At 38.7% G+C, this 18,599-nt stretch overlaps 1 protein-coding gene across 1 annotated transcript; it reads left to right on the top strand.

Moving 5' to 3' along the window:
* Positions 1 to 385: 385 nt before the first annotated feature.
* Positions 386 to 17,519, top strand: elk3 (ETS transcription factor ELK3). The gene is made up of 5 exons (XM_065265641.2): positions 386 to 776; positions 11,898 to 12,106; positions 12,195 to 12,938; positions 14,659 to 14,781; positions 16,544 to 17,519. Exons 2-5 carry the CDS (start codon positions 11,900 to 11,902, stop codon positions 16,646 to 16,648), a joined length of 1,179 nt encoding a protein of 392 aa, XP_065121713.1. The 5' UTR covers positions 386 to 776; positions 11,898 to 11,899; the 3' UTR covers positions 16,649 to 17,519.
* Positions 17,520 to 18,599: the final 1,080 nt, after the last annotated feature.

Raw genomic sequence — 18,599 nt, 5'->3', positions numbered from 1 at the left:
ACGCTGGTGCTGATGCTGGTTTGGTGGTGGTTTAGCTGGTGCTCACTAGCAAACCAGCACCAAAACATAACATATGCTGGTCTTGCAGGTATGCTTTTTTCCGCAGGTTACAAGAATTATTTTAATTACTGAACCATTTTTCGATAAAAACAAATTTTGCCTGAAAGCATTTTCAGCAATTTTGTCACCAAAATTCTGACACGCACGCACGCACGCACGCACGCACGCACGCACGCACGCACGCACGCACACACACACACACACACACACACACACACACACACACACACAAACAAAAGTGTGTGTAAAGGAAGGAACACGGGCTCCTCCCGCCGGTCCCGGACAGGAAGAGAATGACGTCAGTGCGCTCCGCTCGCTGCAGATTCGGGTTACAGTATATCAACACGGGTGCGCGCGTCCGTATCCGCGTGCGCTCGCGTGTTCCTGAATGTCGCGCATCCGCGGATGGTGGCTCGAGGAGGAAGAGCGTGTTTACACAGACGGGCCGAAAGCCTGGGGAATAGCGCACGGCGAGAGGAAGTGAGCCGGCTCGCTGTCTGCATGCACCAACTTCCTGCTCAGAGAGAGAGAGAGAGAGAGAGAGAGAGAGAGAGAGAGAGAGAGAGAGAGAGAGAGAGAGAAAACAGTCGGGATCCCATTACAGTCCGACTGAGAGCTGACGAGACGGCCGACAGCATGGAAAAACAGCGCATTATACGGAATTCTTGGTAAAAAAAAGTGAATAAGGACCCAGAAAGCCTCACCATTACGCACAGGTATGTGGATAAACCATTTGCGCTATCTTTACGTTGTATAAGTATTATTATATATTTACAAACATATAATTAGACTAACAGTACTAAAAGAAGAGCTTCCAAAGTACAGGAGTGAAACTTGATATCCCAAGTCGGTCAATGTAGTGAACCTATCCAAACCAAGGGGCTGTTTGAAATTTTTAGTATAGATGTTTAGGTCTTAGATGTACACGAGTTTACATTTAACATGAATAGATGTGTTATTATCGATTATGGTGACATAAAGCGCACCCGTCGTTCCCGTTACTCACGCGCAATTACGCACTATTTACGCACGGTTTTGAAAGTTTGTACCTGTTGAACTTGTGATCTCGTGGTATAAACTTTATGAATAAATAGTGATTGTACTTTCAAATGAAGGGCTGTTTGAAAAGCAAGTCTGAAATGTGGCTCCAGGCTCTTTAAACGCACTAGTAGAGTTTCTGGTTTGTCTGGAAACAGCAGCAGACTAATTGCCATGCGCTTCCGGATTGAAACTGGCAGTAGACAGCATCTTGAAAATGAGTCATGGGGCGCACAAAGAAACTTCAGTTCAGTCCTAATGCTGATGTTACCTCTGCATCTGGATGCGTCAGGGGTTATTTTTATGATTGGAGATAATCAATGATACAGTGGGCCATCTACAGTAACCTTCAGCCACACTTAAACCACGCCTATAAAATATATGACCTGTTGAATAGACAAATATTAGGTGGCATTTGCAACAAAAATGATATTAAAGCTGTTTTCTTAACTAACAACTTTCTCACACATTTTACTATTACCTGTTTAACAATGGTACTAGGTTTTACTTGATGTGAGGTCAGTTCCCCTGAAGTTCACTCGAGTGTCCCAGCAGAGTAGCCACAGCCATAGTTCATCACATTAACTACATCAACAAGAAAGGGTTCAGATACTATTCTTTGTGCCAAATGTCCTCCCCCTTTTTAAAAATAAAGTTCTACTTTGATATTTTTGATCTAATGCAATGACATTTATACACTTTAAGGTGTCCAAATGTTTTTTGGGGGGTGGGCACTGTACGAACATAGACACATGCTCTGATATTCTCAGGTCTGTCTGTGTAATTCATGAGCTGCAGATCTCTGGAGAAATGTGGTCGCGGAGAGAAGTTCTTCATGCTCTCCTTCTCCCTCTCTTTAGCAGGAGCTCCCCGAATTTTCCACTGCAGTCTGTGTGCAGGAAGAGAGCACATTTAGTCATGGCGAAGTAATGTCTGTGCAGACCAACTAATCTCATTACGAGTTTCCGCTGGCGCTACAGTGGAGGGGTTTGTGCGGCAGGTCCAGGGGCCATTCAAAACATTGTGCTCTGGGTTTTGGTTTTCAGACTGTCCCCGTGTAGCTGTCAGCTGCATGTCTCTAGAAAGGTGGGAGTGCGTCACTGAGAACGAGAGCTTTCTAAGCTTCTAACGTCTCACCTGAGAGGTTCTGCTCGATTTCCTGTCATAAACACACACAGACATATTGTCTGGGTCTAAAATATTAACCAAGCTCTTATCCGAGCAGCATCCAGTGGTAGCATCAAGGTGCCTTGAAAGATGATCCGAAGCCAGTATGCTTGTATGATACTATCATACAAAAATGTATGTCTGTTTGGTTATTAAGTGATTTGGCAGGTGTTTTGTGTTTAGGACACAGGCAGTGTCTCAATGCATACAGTTCTTGTTCCTCCTGTCTACTTCCTGAATGCTTAGATTAGCTGCGTAGATTTGCAGGTACAACTTTTGGTGTTTTCCACCGACATCAAAAAAGTCCATACACGGCTTTCTGAACTTTTCTGTGGTGAAAATCTGTGCTCATGAGAGTTTTATAAGTAGCTCATTGCTTGGTGGAGTTTCCAGACAAAGGGGAATCAATAAAAATACATCCTGCTCTATTTTGGTCTGACCTATGGCTGTAGAGGAAATACAAAGTTGCTATTGGCATCTAAACATTAAAGAGCACCTATTACGTTGCTTAAAACAAAGTTATTTGGTGTAGTGTTTTCACGATACTGGAATTCATAACTTCGGTACTATGCCTGCCTGGGAAAATGTTGGTATTCAATACCATTTTCGGTCCCACGGGCGAAATTTGCCACAGCATTAAGGTCTTAAACTTTTTTTAGTTTTATTTTAGTATAAGACATATAATCAATTTTTGATTATTTTACATTTCACTTTAAAAAATATTAGCAATGCACAATGTTTTTGTAATCGGCCATCATTAATATATTTTAGCTATGGGTATTGATAAGGCTCACATTTAAAAAACAGAAAATATAAGTATTTTTTTATCAAACATGCTTATTTAATAATGACATTTTCTGTTTTGTAGTGAAACATGTTACTGCTTGCAGAATGAGGGAAAGCGATATAGATTTACATCAGCCATCACATTAGATCCAAATAAAGGTCTGTGCAGACAAAATTGCATTGTTAATCATTGAAAACCATTGAAGTATGGCAAACTCAGTTTGCATATGAAAAAATCAGTGACCATAAGTCTGATTCAAAGCCGCAGAAAGTGCTATGACATAAGTGTTTTGTTTAGGACACACTAACAGCTATTTATTTGTGTTTCAGATTGAGTTGTACTGTTATTCTAAATGCAGTCTTTCTTTAAAATGTCATAGAAAGACTGTTCCCATTACACTCATATGATGCCATTGCTTACCTTAAAACAGACATAATAAGTAAAAGCTTAGTGGATGAGCTGTTTCATAGACAGCACTTGCAAATTAACAATGACAGTCATCGTACGTTTGAAAATGTGAATCAGATTTGTACGTAGCAACGGTGTGCTTAAAAGGAAATCATTTTCCCTCTTGCGATAACAATGAGTTTTACAGCCACGTTCTGTGCAGGCAGGCACCTCTCCAAATAGCCGAGGGATCTGGAAATTATGGGGTTATCCTCTGATCCCGTGTTTATTCTCAGTGATTAGGATGATAAATCAAGGAATCAATGAGTCATACCTGACCTCTCTTCAAGGTATTAGAAAAATAAATAAATCTGTTTTCAGATGTCCATATGGACAAGAGCACTTTTGTCGGGAAGGGTGAAAAAGAGTAAAGGAAACTTCCCATTTGTGCAAAATGTCCGTGTGGTCCCCGCGTTCCCGTGTCGCAGGAATTCCTACCTTTCAGTTTGGGATCGGCTTTCCCAGGAAGACGCCCTTCAAAGGAGAATTGTAGGAAGTCCTGATATAGACAGTTTTACGGTCGTTTAACGCAGATGCTCCGCTCAGAGGATGCTGGAGCAGGAAATGGTTTTATTTCACTTCTTTGGGGGTTTGAAAAAAATAACAGGGGGGCAGAATAGGTGTGTATGTGTGGATATGTTTGGGGTAGGATGAATTTTTATGTTTTGCTCTCACCTACATGGGTACATAACTCTAAAGAGATAAATTAAATACGTGTACTCCAGAATTTCCTCACAAATTTGGTAAAGGTTGTGAAAAAAGGATAAAAATGCCTCGTAAGTCGGCCAAGTCTAGTATAAAAACAGTAAAATTTACATGCCCTTATTACTATAGTATAACAGTTTGTGTGTGTGTGTGTGTGTGTGTGTGTGTGTGTGTGTGTGTGTGTGTGTGTGTGTACCTGGTAATTATCACGTTGTGGGGACCAATTGTCCCCACAAAGATAGGAATACCAGTTTTTTTGTGACCTTGTGGGGACATTTTGATGTCCCCATGAGGAAACAAGCTTATAAATTAAACAGAATGATGTTTCTTGAAAATGTGAAGTAGCAGAAAGTTTTCTGTGATGGTTGGGGTTAGGGAATGGGGCAGGTTAGGGGAATAAAATATACAGTTTGTATGGTATAAAATGCATTACGTCTATGGAATGTCCCCACAAAACATGGAAACCTGTGTGTGTGTGTGTGTGTGTGTGTGTGTGTGTGTGTGTGTGTTTGTGCACAGTACTTCTTTAAAAATATCTGCATTCTGTATTGGCAGTGTTTTAGAAGCACATCCTTTTTTGCACATCCTCTTTGTCACCACACACATGGCCCATCTGTATATTTTGTTGATGTTGATCAAACACTTAAAAAACATTTTATATAAACTCTTGCACTCAGAATTATCCAATTTTAATGACATTAAAATTCAGCTGGCTTTTGTTCTGTGCAGGTCATTCTAAAGGTAAAAATGTTGCCTTTATAATCTTTCTGAAATCTGAAACAGTCACAATCCGATCAGTTTAAACCGGAATCGTTCACTAAAAAATTAAAATACTGTCATCATTTACTCTCTTTCAAGTTGTTTAAACTTGTAAAAGTTTTTTATTTTGTATTTGCCTAAAGAGATATAATCAACTCTTACCCTTTATCTTCCATGTTTCGTTCTCAAAATCACATCTTGGTAATGAAATGGGCTTCGATGATTATATTGTAGATGCTCCTGATGGACTAAAATCATTCCTCATATGCTCTAAGATCAGCATTACTTTTATCAATCTCTCAAAGACAGTCAAAACCATCAGTTTGATGTGCGAAAGTGTGGTGATGGTGAACATATAATTTGTGCGTTTATGTCAGAAATTTGACAAAGACTTTCCCAAAATAAGCGGGACTACAATCCAGGAGTTTCTATTGACCGATAAAACATGTTCCCTGTCAGATCTCTCCACACTAGTCAGTCTGCCAGCATCTTTTCTCCATCTACTGGTCTTTCCCTCCGTCCATCTCTTTATCCCGGGAGAGCGTTGGCTCAGACAGCAGTAAGGCCGCTGTAAATGCCGACCCGCCCTATTTGACTGACTTACAGTCACCAAAGGGTATGATGTAATGCTAGTTAAAACCGAAGAGCGTGTTTAAACACACACACATTTGACAGCTGTAAATTTCGGTCACGTCTACTGAAAGTCTGTTAGAACTCTGATCCAAAGTCCTGTCTGTCCTCACCCAGGTCCTCCTGCTCGCTCCTCCCAATGCCACCACACCCCATCTGTCTTGCACACCGGATATCCACACACAAGGAAGAAAAACAAACATCAACACTACAGTTCATATAGATAGTGTGTATTAAAGGAACAGTTCACCCAGAAATAAAAATTTCGTCATTGCATACTCCCTAATGTCTTTGCAAATGCATAGCTTTCTCCACACCAGAGGCGAGGCCAGACATTTTAAACTGAGTGGATCTCGATAAATAGGGTGGCCTCAAATCTGATAAGCATATGAAAATAGAATAGAATAAAGTTAGAAATAAAGTATAACAGTAATATTTAGGAGCAAAAACTGTCTTTATTCTTTAAATTAAATATGATTAATCATTTTAAAGCTACAGAAGTGATTTTCCCTTTTGTCTTCTGTTATCTGATAAACATAATGACAAAAACATAAGAATATTTTTTTAAGAACACTGCCACTTTAAGACCGAATAAGCATGGATCCATATACAGACACACATCTGATTTCTTTCTGTTTGCGTTCACTTTAAGACATAACTGACTGTTTTTATGAGAATACAAAGACTGCAAGGATTTGAAGATATTTTTATGTGTATGTGGGTCCTGTGAAGTGCAGAGAGATTCTGTGTTTGCGTGTTTTTTAAAATGCGTGTCTCCGTGTGTGCGCTTATAAGTGTGTGTCCAATTGAGTATGCATTTGCGTTTGTGCGCAGCTCACTTCAACTTTTTATTCCGGTTAAAATTGTTTAATATGGCTTTGCAAGGTTTACTAATAAAACACATGCAAATTATAATCTTTCCATATTAATAGCATTTATTTCTGAATGATGCGTATTTGAGCGATTATTATTAAAGAGATAATTACAATTTATGATATGAACTATTTCTTCTGCTTTTCAACCAAAATATTTTGTGTCGGTTGCAACATGATCTCACAAAGTTCCGTGGGAGTGTCAAGGAATTTTTTGCTCATTTTTCCATGGCATTCTCACGGATCTTCGAATTTTTCTGTGGCTCTGCAACAGACTTTTTTTTCCGTGGCATTCTTACGGATTGGTTACTCAACTGCCTTTTCCTATTTTTTTAAACGATTGTCGCTTCGGTTTAGGGTTACATTTGGTGTTTGCGTTAGGATGTCACTTTAAATATTGGTTTATAGTATTTTTTCTGATGTATTCTTTTATATTTACTAAACTTAAAACATTTGTCGCCTGGCGTTGGGGTTAGAGTTGGGTTAGGGTAGGGACGTCATTTTATGTAAATCTATTCCCTAAACAGAAAAATTCCATGATTATGCCATGGAAATTTGTGAGATCAGGTTGGTCTATTCTGACTGGGTCAATCTGAGTGGGCCAATGCCACACTGGCCCTTATGTAGCCTCGCCAGTGGAGCACACACTGTAAAAAGTTGGGTACAGTTGACTGTACCCATTGACTTCCATAGTATTTGTTTTTCCTACTATGGTACCGACATTGGTTATGTGTTCACATTTAAACGCAATGTATTGATCGCTTAATCCTCAAAAATAACAACAATTTTCACAAATGTATCATTTTACTTCAGTAAACACATTTTAACAGCGGATTCCATTATCCAATGATGTATGGGCTTCAAAAAACGACCACTATTCAATGCCAATACCAGTGGCGGCCGGTGACTTCTTTTTTCGAGGGCGCTTAATGCAAAGTTCGTCAAAGCATGCATGTAGCCCGTCATGTGTGTGGTTCGTAATTTCAAAATATGTGTTCTGCGCATCGAGTGATGCTATGTGCATCACGTGTCTTGTCAAAATAAGTGCCTGCTGCAGACGCATCTAAAGGGTTTATGATTAAAAGAGACGCTCGCGTTTGCCAGATACTCGCATAATCTCATGCGTAATCAAAGTTTACTGTTAAGGGAGTGTCTTGCGTGTATTTTATCATAAATGGTTTTGATGTGTGTGCAGCAGGCACTTATTTTGACAAAACACCTGATGCACATGGTTCACATGACGCAACAATCACATATTTTGAAAACACGACCAACACACATGACACTAAGATTTTGATCACGAGCCGCCACTGGCCAATACAAAGCTAGGAAGTGCCATTATATTATCTAATATAACTCGGCTAAAGAAAGTAAATTATATACATCTAAGGATGGCTTGAGGATGAGTAAAATATAAAATAATTTTCAATGTTGGGTATTCATTTAATGAACGGTTTGTTGGGGGGTTTAATAAAATGGCAGTACATTATGAGTCACTTTAACACCCAATAAAGCACTCAAGAGCAAGACTTATTATTTTAGATTTAAACTTTTATTTTTGAGTCAAATATTCTTATATGTCACTTTGTATTTCTTTCGAAAGTATTCAGGATTTACGTTTAATTTTATGATAAACTTCACATATGACTTACTTTAACCAGGAACAAAGAGGTCATGGAGGACATTAAGGTTAAGTGCCTGACTCAAGGGCATGTGAAACCTGGGTCTTCCTGAACAGCAGAGCTTTTAACATTGAACCATTGCACCTTCCTGTTGGAACCGATCCCAGACTCCATGCATAAAGAAACTTATTCCTGTTCAACTACAAAATATTTATCTTGTACATTTAATGGATGCACTTTCATATTGACTGTTATGACAATACTGTTATTAAACATTACTCATCACAATGGTGACTTTGCCTAATTCTGCTTGTGCTGAAAAAATGTAAGGATTTTTGAGGGAATAAGGCCAGGAAAATCTAACACCGATCACATTTTTTTGTCAGGAGTCTACAGGTCACGAATTCAGAATGGTTTTGGTTATGGCTAAGGATTTCGAGGTTTATTGGAATGTGAACACATATCTTTGTGGACATCCTGTGTTATGTGAGATTGTGTTTTTTTCTTTGTGTCCAACCTCTGTGCCATGAGTATATAAAGCAGTTTACAGCAGTTACTAAACTCATTCACCTTATCTCACAGATAAGCTGTCATCCAGGGAATAAAGTTAGCGCTTACGTGCATCTGGATAAGTTTGACTACCTATGTTAGTGTTAGTTATTATGGATTCAACACCAAAAAGAGGAAGTGTTTGACTTATGTTTTTCTGGTTCAGCAGGTATTTTATACAGTATAAAGCACCTGTAAAGATTGATACAAGTATAGATATAGATCTTATGTCACGTTTTAAAAAAATCTCAAACCTAATACCTTCCTATCTATTTATTAATATTTTCTGACTCTCTCTTATCTCGGCCTCCCTTTACTACATGTTCACAAACAGGGTCTTGTTACAACCGAACAAACTCCATATTTACCTTGATTGCAAACTCTGTCCACATGTGAGTGTATTTGCTCTACCTTCGAACGGACATCTTTATCTCAGATAAAAAACAACCCCTGGACCGCTTTCTAATAGTCTCTGCGTGCTGTGAACTGACCTCAGGTCAGGTCAAAGCTGAAATATGTGGCTCGTTTGCGAGAGGTGAAACTGTTCCCGTGTCAGTGTTTGGTTCCTGGCTGATGGCCCTTTGTTGTTTACGAGGCCTTGTGTTAATCTGCAACAGAACAGGAAATGCTTGCTGAGTTTGTAGGAGGGCACCCAGGAATGAAGAGAGAGAGAGAGAGAGAGAGAGAGAGAGAGAGAGAGAAAGGGGAAGATGAAGAGAGAAAAGGGAAATTAAAGTGAGATGATGGATTCTTGTTCATCACAGGCAGACGATTCAGGTCAGATCAGGGGCACGATTATAATGTGGACTGATGCTCTAACAGCTCACTTGCTGTTATAAACCTGCACAGATGCCGGCGGTTCAAAGACATCAAAATGTAAGCTAGACCAATGATGCAAAATATCTGAAGGGATTTGAGTCTGAATATCAGATTAAACAAATCAAGGCGACAGTCTGCACACCCACATTCTAATAAACTGGGCTTTATGTTGCCTTGGGGTTTTCCTGCAGATGTTAAACCTTGTTAGGGTCATATGACTTGTGACTTCAATGCACCTTTACCTGTCCAAAAAAAGCAGTGCATGCATCCCAAAAAGCAGAATCCCATCCCAAAATGCATCCATGCATCCTTATTAGAGAATACAATTCCAAAAAGCTTTGCAACCTGCTTGAAAAAAGCATTGCATGCATCCTTATTGGAAAATGCAAGCATGCATCCTTACTGGAGAATGCAATCCCAAAATGCTTTGAAACAAGCTTAAAAAAGCATTGCATGGATCCTTAATAGAGAATGCAATCCCAAAATGCTTTGAGACAAGCTTGAAAAAAGCATTGCATGCATCCTTATTGGAAAATTCAAGCATGCATCCTTATTGGAGAATGCATTCCCAAAATGCATCCATGTATCCTTAATAGAGAATGCAATTCCAAAAAGCTTTGCAACATGCTTGAAAAAAGCATTGCATGCATCCTTATTGGAAAATGCAAGCATGCATCCTTACTGGAGAATGCAATCCCAAAATGCTTTGAAACAAGCTTAAAAAAGCATTGCATGGATCCTTAATAGAGAATGCAATCCCAAAATGCTTTGAGACAAGCTTGAAAAAAGCATTGCATGCATCCTTATTGGAAAATTCAAGCATGCATCCTTATTGGAGAATGCATTCCCAAAATGCATCCATGTATCCTTAATAGAGAATGCAATTCCAAAAAGCTTTGCAACATGCTTGAAAAAAGCATTGCATGCATCCTTATTGGAAAATGCAAGCATGCATCCTTACTGGAGAATGCAATCCCAAAATGCTTTGAAACAAGCTTAAAAAAGCATTGCATGGATCCTTAATAGAGAATGCAATCCCAAAATGCTTTGAGACAAGCTTGAAAAAAGCATTGCATGCATCCTTATTGGAAAATTCAAGCATGCATCCTTATTGGAGAATGCATTCCCAAAATGCATCCATGTATCCTTAATAGAGAATGCAATTCCAAAAAGCTTTGCAACATGCTTGAAAAAAGCATTGCATGCATCCTTATTGGAAAATGCAAGCATGCATCCTTACTGGAGAATGCAATCCCAAAATGCTTTGAAACAAGCTTAAAAAAGCATTGCATGGATCCTTAATAGAGAATGCAATCCCAAAATGCTTTGAGACAAGCTTGAAAAAAGCATTGCATGCATCCTTATTGGAAAATTCAAGCATGCATCCTTATTGGAGAATGCATTCCCAAAATGCATCCATGTATCCTTAATAGAGAATGCAATTCCAAAAAGCTTTGCAACATGCTTGAAAAAAGCATTGCATGCATCCTTATTGGAAAATGCAAGCATGCATCCTTACTGGAGAATGCAATCCCAAAATGCTTTGAAACAAGCTTAAAAAAGCATTGCATGGATCCTTAATAGAGAATGCAATCCCAAAATGCTTTGAGACAAGCTTGAAAAAAGCATTGCATGCATCCTTATTGGAAAATGCAAGCATCCATCCTTACTGGAGAATGCAATCCCAAAATGCTTTGAAACAGGCTTAAAAAAGCATTGCATGGATCCTTAATAGAGAATGCAATCCCAAAATGCTTTGAGACAAGTTTAAGAAAGCATTGTATGCATCCTTATTGGAAAATGCAAGCATGCATCCTTACTGGAGAATGCAATCCCAAAATGCTTTGTAACAGGCTTAAAAAAGCATTGCATGGATCCTTAATAGAGAATGCAATCCCAAAATGCTTTGAGACAAGCTTAAAAAAGCATTGTATGCATCCTTAATGGGGAATGCAATCGCAAAATGCTTTTCCACAAGCTTGAAAAAAGCATTGCATGCATCCTTATTGGACAATGCAATCCCAAAACTCTGTTATATTTTATCTTCTGCAGTGTAGTCACCCTTTGCCTAGAATTTGCTAAATCATACTTATTTTACTCAAATTGCATTTTATCAAGAAGATTTTTAAGGTCTCACCCTGAAAACAATTTTTGACAATATTGAAGGAGTTCCCATCTATTTTGGGCTTTTATTGCCTGCTTTTTCTTTAATATTCAGTCTAAGTCATCCATTTAAAAAAAAATGTTTTCTAATAAAATTATATATTTGGCACTATGTTGTTATTTAGTCATTTCAAATATTTAAACACACACCTTCAGATTAAAAGTTTTTTTAACATGTTTCCAAACTTTTTATGCATACTGTGGACAGAAATGTCAATAGCACATCATCCTATATTTCATTTAATAAAAAAGGCTAATGTATTATTTTTTTTGTAACAGATATGGAGAGTGCCATTACACTGTGGCAGTTCCTGCTGCAGCTACTGCTAGACCAAAGCCATAAGCACCTGATTTGCTGGACGTCCAATGATGGCGAGTTTAAACTGCTCAAGTCCGAAGAAGTGGCCAAACTCTGGGGCCTGCGCAAGAACAAGACTAACATGAATTACGACAAACTTAGCAGAGCACTACGCTACTATTATGACAAGGTTACACACGTTCAGACATTATTAATAGATAACACTATGCAAGATGACCGATCATAATCTACAAGCGTGTTTTCTCTTTCTTTTGCAGAATATCATCAAGAAGGTGATCGGCCAGAAGTTTGTTTATAAGTTTGTTTCGTTCCCTGACATTCTAAAAATGGACCCTCAGGCTGTTGAGCTCGGTCGGGAAGGTGCTCATGTTATGTTGCAGGAGGTGGAGTCCGATTGCGGTGAGGGGGAGGAGTCTCCAAAACTATCCTTGTCGTCACTGAGAAGCCCCGCCTGTAGAAACGAGTATCTTCACTCCGGTCTCTACTCATCGTTCACCGTCAGCTCCCTCCAAAGCCCGCCTCCGCTGCTGCGTCCAATCAAAGTGGAGAAACAGAGAGCAGAGGAGGGACCGACAGTGATTCGGTTCGTCAATCGAACGGACAAGATCGTTCCCCACGACTCGTCACCTCCACCCGTTTCCGCTGATGTCTTCTTCACATCAAAATCCTCTCCCTGCTCTTCCCGTAGCCCCTCCCCCTCTCATAGTCCCGTCTATACGCTGCGGCCGGGGCGGAGCCCAGAAGTTCATATAGACGAATCAGAGCAGAGCGTTCAGCCTCTGAACTTATCGTCCAGCCACAGGGAGCGAGCTCAGAATCAGGCCACGCCCCCCGAGAGAAGGACCAGTAGCAATGGATTTCCTCCCAAAGGCCGGAAACCCAAAGGGCTGGAAATCTCCGCCCCTTCCATACTGCTTTCAGGAAGTGACTTGGGCTCCATCGCCCTCAATAGCCCAGCACTACCCTCAGGGTCACTTACACCAGCATTTTTCACTGCACAGGTACTAAGCTCACAAAGCCTAACACGCATGAATGCATTTTAAGCTATCATATGTGCGCTTCCAAAGCCAATTAGAGAGCAATACCAGAATGCATTGCAACTGTGAATATCAAATGTCAACAATTCACAAATTATAAATTATTATAAAAGTATTTGTTATTCTCTATGTAAAGCACTATAGTTGCTGCCCATAGAAAGTGTTTACCATTATTTTATTTCAGCTATGTTGCTGTCTTAGAAGGCAGTTGTCTATGTTTGCAGAAAACAACAAGAAAGCTTGAAAAGTTTTAAATCAGAGCTACAACTTAGCTTGAACATAAAACAATGTTAAACATGTGTAACAGGTAAGAAATATGCAGGAAACGCACCTTTACTGGCATTACAGCTAAACAGCAGGTAATTTTAGTCTTCACTGGATGTGCAGACAGACAGGTTTCTAAAAAGAGTGAGACAAAGAGAAGAAAAAGACAGACAGGAAGGTATGGGAATGAAGAGAGACCTTGTAAGTAAAGCCATCTGTCTGTAATCTCTCTCAATACAGCATAGTGACACAGGACAGAAAGAAACAAGGAAAGCGAGAGAGAAATTGATTTCGCATGCTTCCCTACAGCCACAACCTGCATCCAAAGTTTATGACCCGTGAGATGCAACACACACGTAAACCTTTTTTTTTCTTTTAAAGTAGACACAAAATGGCGCTCACAAACCACATTACGTCCTTTGCGTGATTTTGGAGCGCAGCAGAATATTTGATGAAGAAAATATAAAAAAGGGAGATCAGGAATTGATAGGATGATAAAAATGAGGGTGTGACACCACAATGGTGCAGATGGATGGGGGGTTATTAGAGGATGTGGTTTTAGAGGTATTTTTGATAAAAGATGGTGAAAAAATATTTTGTGATCAATGCAATTGTGATGTCATGTTGACTTACACCTCAAACAGAGAGAACAGTCTGATGGTTTCATAACCCTCAAGATTCAGCAAAATGCAACAAAAAAATGAATTGCTACTTAGTTGTGCTACTGCTTCACAGCATTTATTTTGTGCTACATTCTTGCTTTATTTTAAAACAAAAAATAATCAGGTTACAAGAATATTTAAATATTTATATTTATATAAAGTATATATATCAAACTTAAAAATATTAGTTAACTCAAAAAAGTTATGTATGTTGTGTCAACTAATTTTAAGTTTAATTAACAATTTTTTTATTTCTATATGTATTCTGTTGTTTAGAAATGATTTGATTAGATGATTTTTTATTTTGACCATGTTTTCCCTATTTCAATTTTCAGTAAATTAAAACATCATGCATATAAAAACAGAAATGTTGTCAGTAGTTTACAGGATAAAACAAAAAATATAATTTTACTTAAACATATACCTATAAATAGTAAATCAAAAAAAACTGAAAGTGACCATTGAAATGGTCTTTTAATTTTTTCTGCGGCTGTATATGTATATATTTTATTTGTCATATTAGGTATTTTAGTGTTGCTTAGACTCTATTTCGGGATCACAGGGTTCACAAGTTATTGCCTGCTAACCGAAGCAAAGACAAACTCGGATGTGCCTGAACATGCAGACACATATTAATCTTTCAAAAGTTTCGAAGAGACATTGAGAATCCATGACTTCAGTGACTAATACAAATAACATTTACTGTTCTTGCTTATGTTCACCCCTTTCACAATACCTCTCTCTCTCTCTCCCTTTAGACTCCCTCCGGTCTGCTGTTGACTCCCAGTCCTCTCCTGTCCTCCATTCATTTCTGGAGCAGTCTTAGTCCTGTAGCACCTCTGAGTCCTGCAAGACTCCAGGGCCACAGCTCACTCTTTCAGGTATGCACCAAACTCTCGCAGAATGCACTAAACCTGCATTTACACCTATACAAAGGAGAATTCAAATGAGATAGTAGATGGTTAAAGTTTGTGTTTTGTCGTCAGGCAGTTTTGTGCAAAAATTTGTGGACACATTTATTATGCTTGTGATAAATGTTTATCACATTTTAGCATGCAAACATGCATTGGACAAAATCCCTGTAGTGCAGAAAATGAGGAAACTTTAGATTTACATCTTTTGCAGACTCTGTCATCCAAAGTGACTTATAGTGCATTCAATCTATACTTTTTTTAAAAAATGTATGTGTGTGTTTACTGGGGATTGAACCCATTACTGTATCTTTGCATTGTTGACAACACAATGTTCCACCAGTTGATCAAGAATAATTGGGCACCGTGAACAAAACCTGTTTGGGGAATGTGTGTACTACATCCCACTTCAGTTATTTAGTGTGTTAGCATTGACATAAGCGATTGTTTTAGAAAGGGATTTCGTTCATTTGTTTTGCGAACTCGTCTGTTCTCGGCGAGCGTGTTTGTGTTTGGTGTCGCATTTCAGTCTTCTTGTGAGCGAGAGGGGAAATCCTGTGGATACTTCCTGTTCTGGCCCGGGGGAGAGTGTGTAGGGTTTGTGTGTGTGTGTGTGTGTGTTTGTGTGTAAGAGAGACCAAGCAAGCAAACAAAACAGACAGAAAAGCAAACTGCATATTTATGCCCATCTTGCTTCTTGAGGGGAGGGTTCAGTGTAAACATCGCTCCCCATCAGGAAACAATTAAGGTAACCACGGCGACTGTTTGGCTCCGCCCTTACAGGAATAGTGACAGATCATGATGTGCACTTTTTCTGTGCACAGACGTACACTCACTCCCCCACTCTCACTTCCTCCCTCGGCTGGCGTAGTGGGAGTTTTCTGGTCGGTCACATGACTGTGGATCCTGCCGGTATTGGCTGCGGTGGAAAAATCTTGTGGCTTGTCTAGTTTTTTCCCTTTCGAAGAGCTATTCTTCTCCTATTCTTTTATACCTGTGGCTGTGAAAGAGCGAAAAACATTACACAGAGCTATTTTGCAAGGTATGTGTGTCAAGGTTTTAGGCCATTTTAGGCAATAGTTTTACTCGTGTATGAGTGTGTGCGTATTAGAGTTTGGAAATAAGCTACAGATGTTTCCTCTCCGCATTGGATATGGGGGAAAACAGCTTCCTGTTAAAAAAGGGAGGGGTGATAAATGAAAAAAGACTCTGTGTGTGTCTCTGTGTAGTCACCTCTCACATAACAGGAAGTTCCTCTCCTAGCGCTACCACGATGCCCGGGTACTGTGTGTTTGTTTAGTGAACGTATGAAACACAAAGACACAGTTTTGATGGGACAGGCGCTCCAATGAAACATATTAGGGTGAATCTCACAAAAGCACAACATAGTCAAATGTGACTTTTGCTTGTGAATTCATTTTTTTTTTGTTGTTATTTACACTTACAGTTTGTTACATAAAAATATCCTGCATAATATAAAGAGCATTCTGTGAAAATACAACCTTGAAAGCTTTAATATTGACTGACTCATTAGATCATCATTGCTCTTCTACAGTATTTTGCTCAGCATTCCCCACCAGTCACCATTAGATCATTCCTGTTAGAAATATTTGCTTAGTTTATTTATAAACATAAAGCACTTGCTAAGCAGTTACCAGAGTGTTTGAAAACTGTCGTAATTGAATACTTGCCGCAATACCTCAATGATTTGTTTGCTTTCTGACTCTTACAGTTCCCCTCCCTGTTGAACGGACCCCTTCCGGTTCCTCTTCCAAATCTGGACAGATCTTCTCCACCATCATCTCTTCTCCTGTCCTCAAGCGCTCAGAAATCCTGATTCATGGACAGTTTGTGTATCCCTAGTTATGCTCTTACACTAAAAATTGAAAAGGGAATTATGGACCCTGATTTATTTTGAGCCAGACTGCACTTCGCCCCCTCGTGGTCATCTACAACTACAGCACCCTTCAAGTTTGATTTAGAAACTGTTGATGGACCAGCAAACTTTTTGTTCTTTAACTCTGCAATCCAAACTTTCTTCAATAGAGATTGTTATGACAACACGCCAAAGAACATGAAGTATCCTTTAAGGAGACGGTGAGTCATTGGAAATGCAGTCTTAGGATCTACAGCCTCATTTTATTGTACACGTTAAAGCCTTGCTTTCAGGAAATGTACTTTTGAATGTCTCAATCAGGGACAGGCTGGACAATTTTCAATAGTGAACAAAATTAGCACATTCAAGCAAAGCTTCTCTTCTGTGCACCCCAAAAGTTTTTAATATCTAAAAAACATTTAAGGTGCTCATATAATACACACTTGGCGTTTTCAAACGCAGAAGTTCAACACATTAGCATTATGTTGTTTTTTTATCTTTCTGAGGCTGTGAACTGGGTTTCTGTTTGTTTGTCTGGTATTGTATTGTATAATATTGCATTGTATGCACTGTGCTTTAAATGTATTGCCGGCTGTGCCTTTTTTTGTGTAAGGATTGTGTATTTGTATTATTTTCCTGCTTTAAAAATGTTTTGTAATAGACGAAATTCCATTTCATATCGGAAAGAAAAGCTTTGTAATAGCTTGTATTTTTTCAATAAGGATTTGATTTAAAAAAAATGTATTCTCCTATTAATTTTATATTATTTTTGCTTTTAAGAGTAAAGAAAATGTGCCTTGTGTTTTTAAATAAAGCATTGAATGCGAAACAGTTTTACCTTGCAACTGAAACCTACACATGTAAAGGATAAGACAAAGTGAACATATCATGAAAATCTGACTATAAGTGCTATAAATGGGACCCAGTGTCTCAATCAACCTAGAAAATGTGAAAAAGATCAACCCAGTAACTTAGTTTTGGTAAACCATTCTCTGCAAGCATGTGGAAAAAATAGGTAATTGAAATGTGGCTCCCCTTGTGATGTCAGAAGGGAATGATACCGCCCCTTAATCTGCACTATCCAACCACATCATTGCCATTTGGTGCAGAGATCAGCTCATTTGCATTTAAAAGGACACACCCAAAAACTGCACATATTTGCTCACACCAAAAAGTGTCAATTTTAGCATAATAAATTATCTATATGATATTTTGAGCTAAAACTTTACATACGTACTGGGGGACACCAAAGATTTATTTGACATCTTAAAGGTCTTGTGAAATGTCCCCTTTAATGTACAAGCAGCCGGTTGACAGTGCGAAGGTGACTTGTATCACACTGAAGCTAGGGGCTTATTTCACAACCACCTCCATGTGTTACCTTATAAGTAAGGTAAGGAATATTAAATACTAATTTGAAATAATTTATGAGCGCACTTTTAACAAATGCAGAACTTCCGCGAGAAAAACCTGTATTTTCAGTCTAAAGATAATTTAAAATGTCAAAAAGACATTATTTGGTTTAATCATTTGTAAATATGTCATATATGTTATTAAAAGACATATTAATATTTAATTTTGTTATAATATTAAACTATTTAATTATAAAACTACTAATAAACTACCGTGAGTTTAATTGTTGTTCGACTTCATGCGGCGCCGCAAGAACCGAGCAGCCGGATGACGTCAAAGTTTCGCGAAATCATACGGAGGAGTTTGCTTTTAAATCGCTCTCGCGGAACTTTTGACGTCATCCGGCTGCTCGGTTCTTGCGGCGCCGAACAAATAATCGAACAAGCCTATAGACCAGTTCAAATGATGTAAACAACACTGGTCCAGAAACACTTCCTGTTACAGTTTGTGACAGTTATTTTTTTATTTTACATATATTATTATCTTTAAGAGGATTAGG

The sequence above is a fragment of the Paramisgurnus dabryanus genome, chromosome 1 (genome assembly GCF_030506205.2).
Source record: "Paramisgurnus dabryanus chromosome 1, PD_genome_1.1, whole genome shotgun sequence".
Taxonomy (NCBI): Eukaryota; Metazoa; Chordata; class Actinopteri; order Cypriniformes; family Cobitidae; genus Paramisgurnus; species Paramisgurnus dabryanus.
Note: the sequence above shows the minus strand (reverse complement) of the source record. Positions and strands in the feature narration are given on the sequence as shown.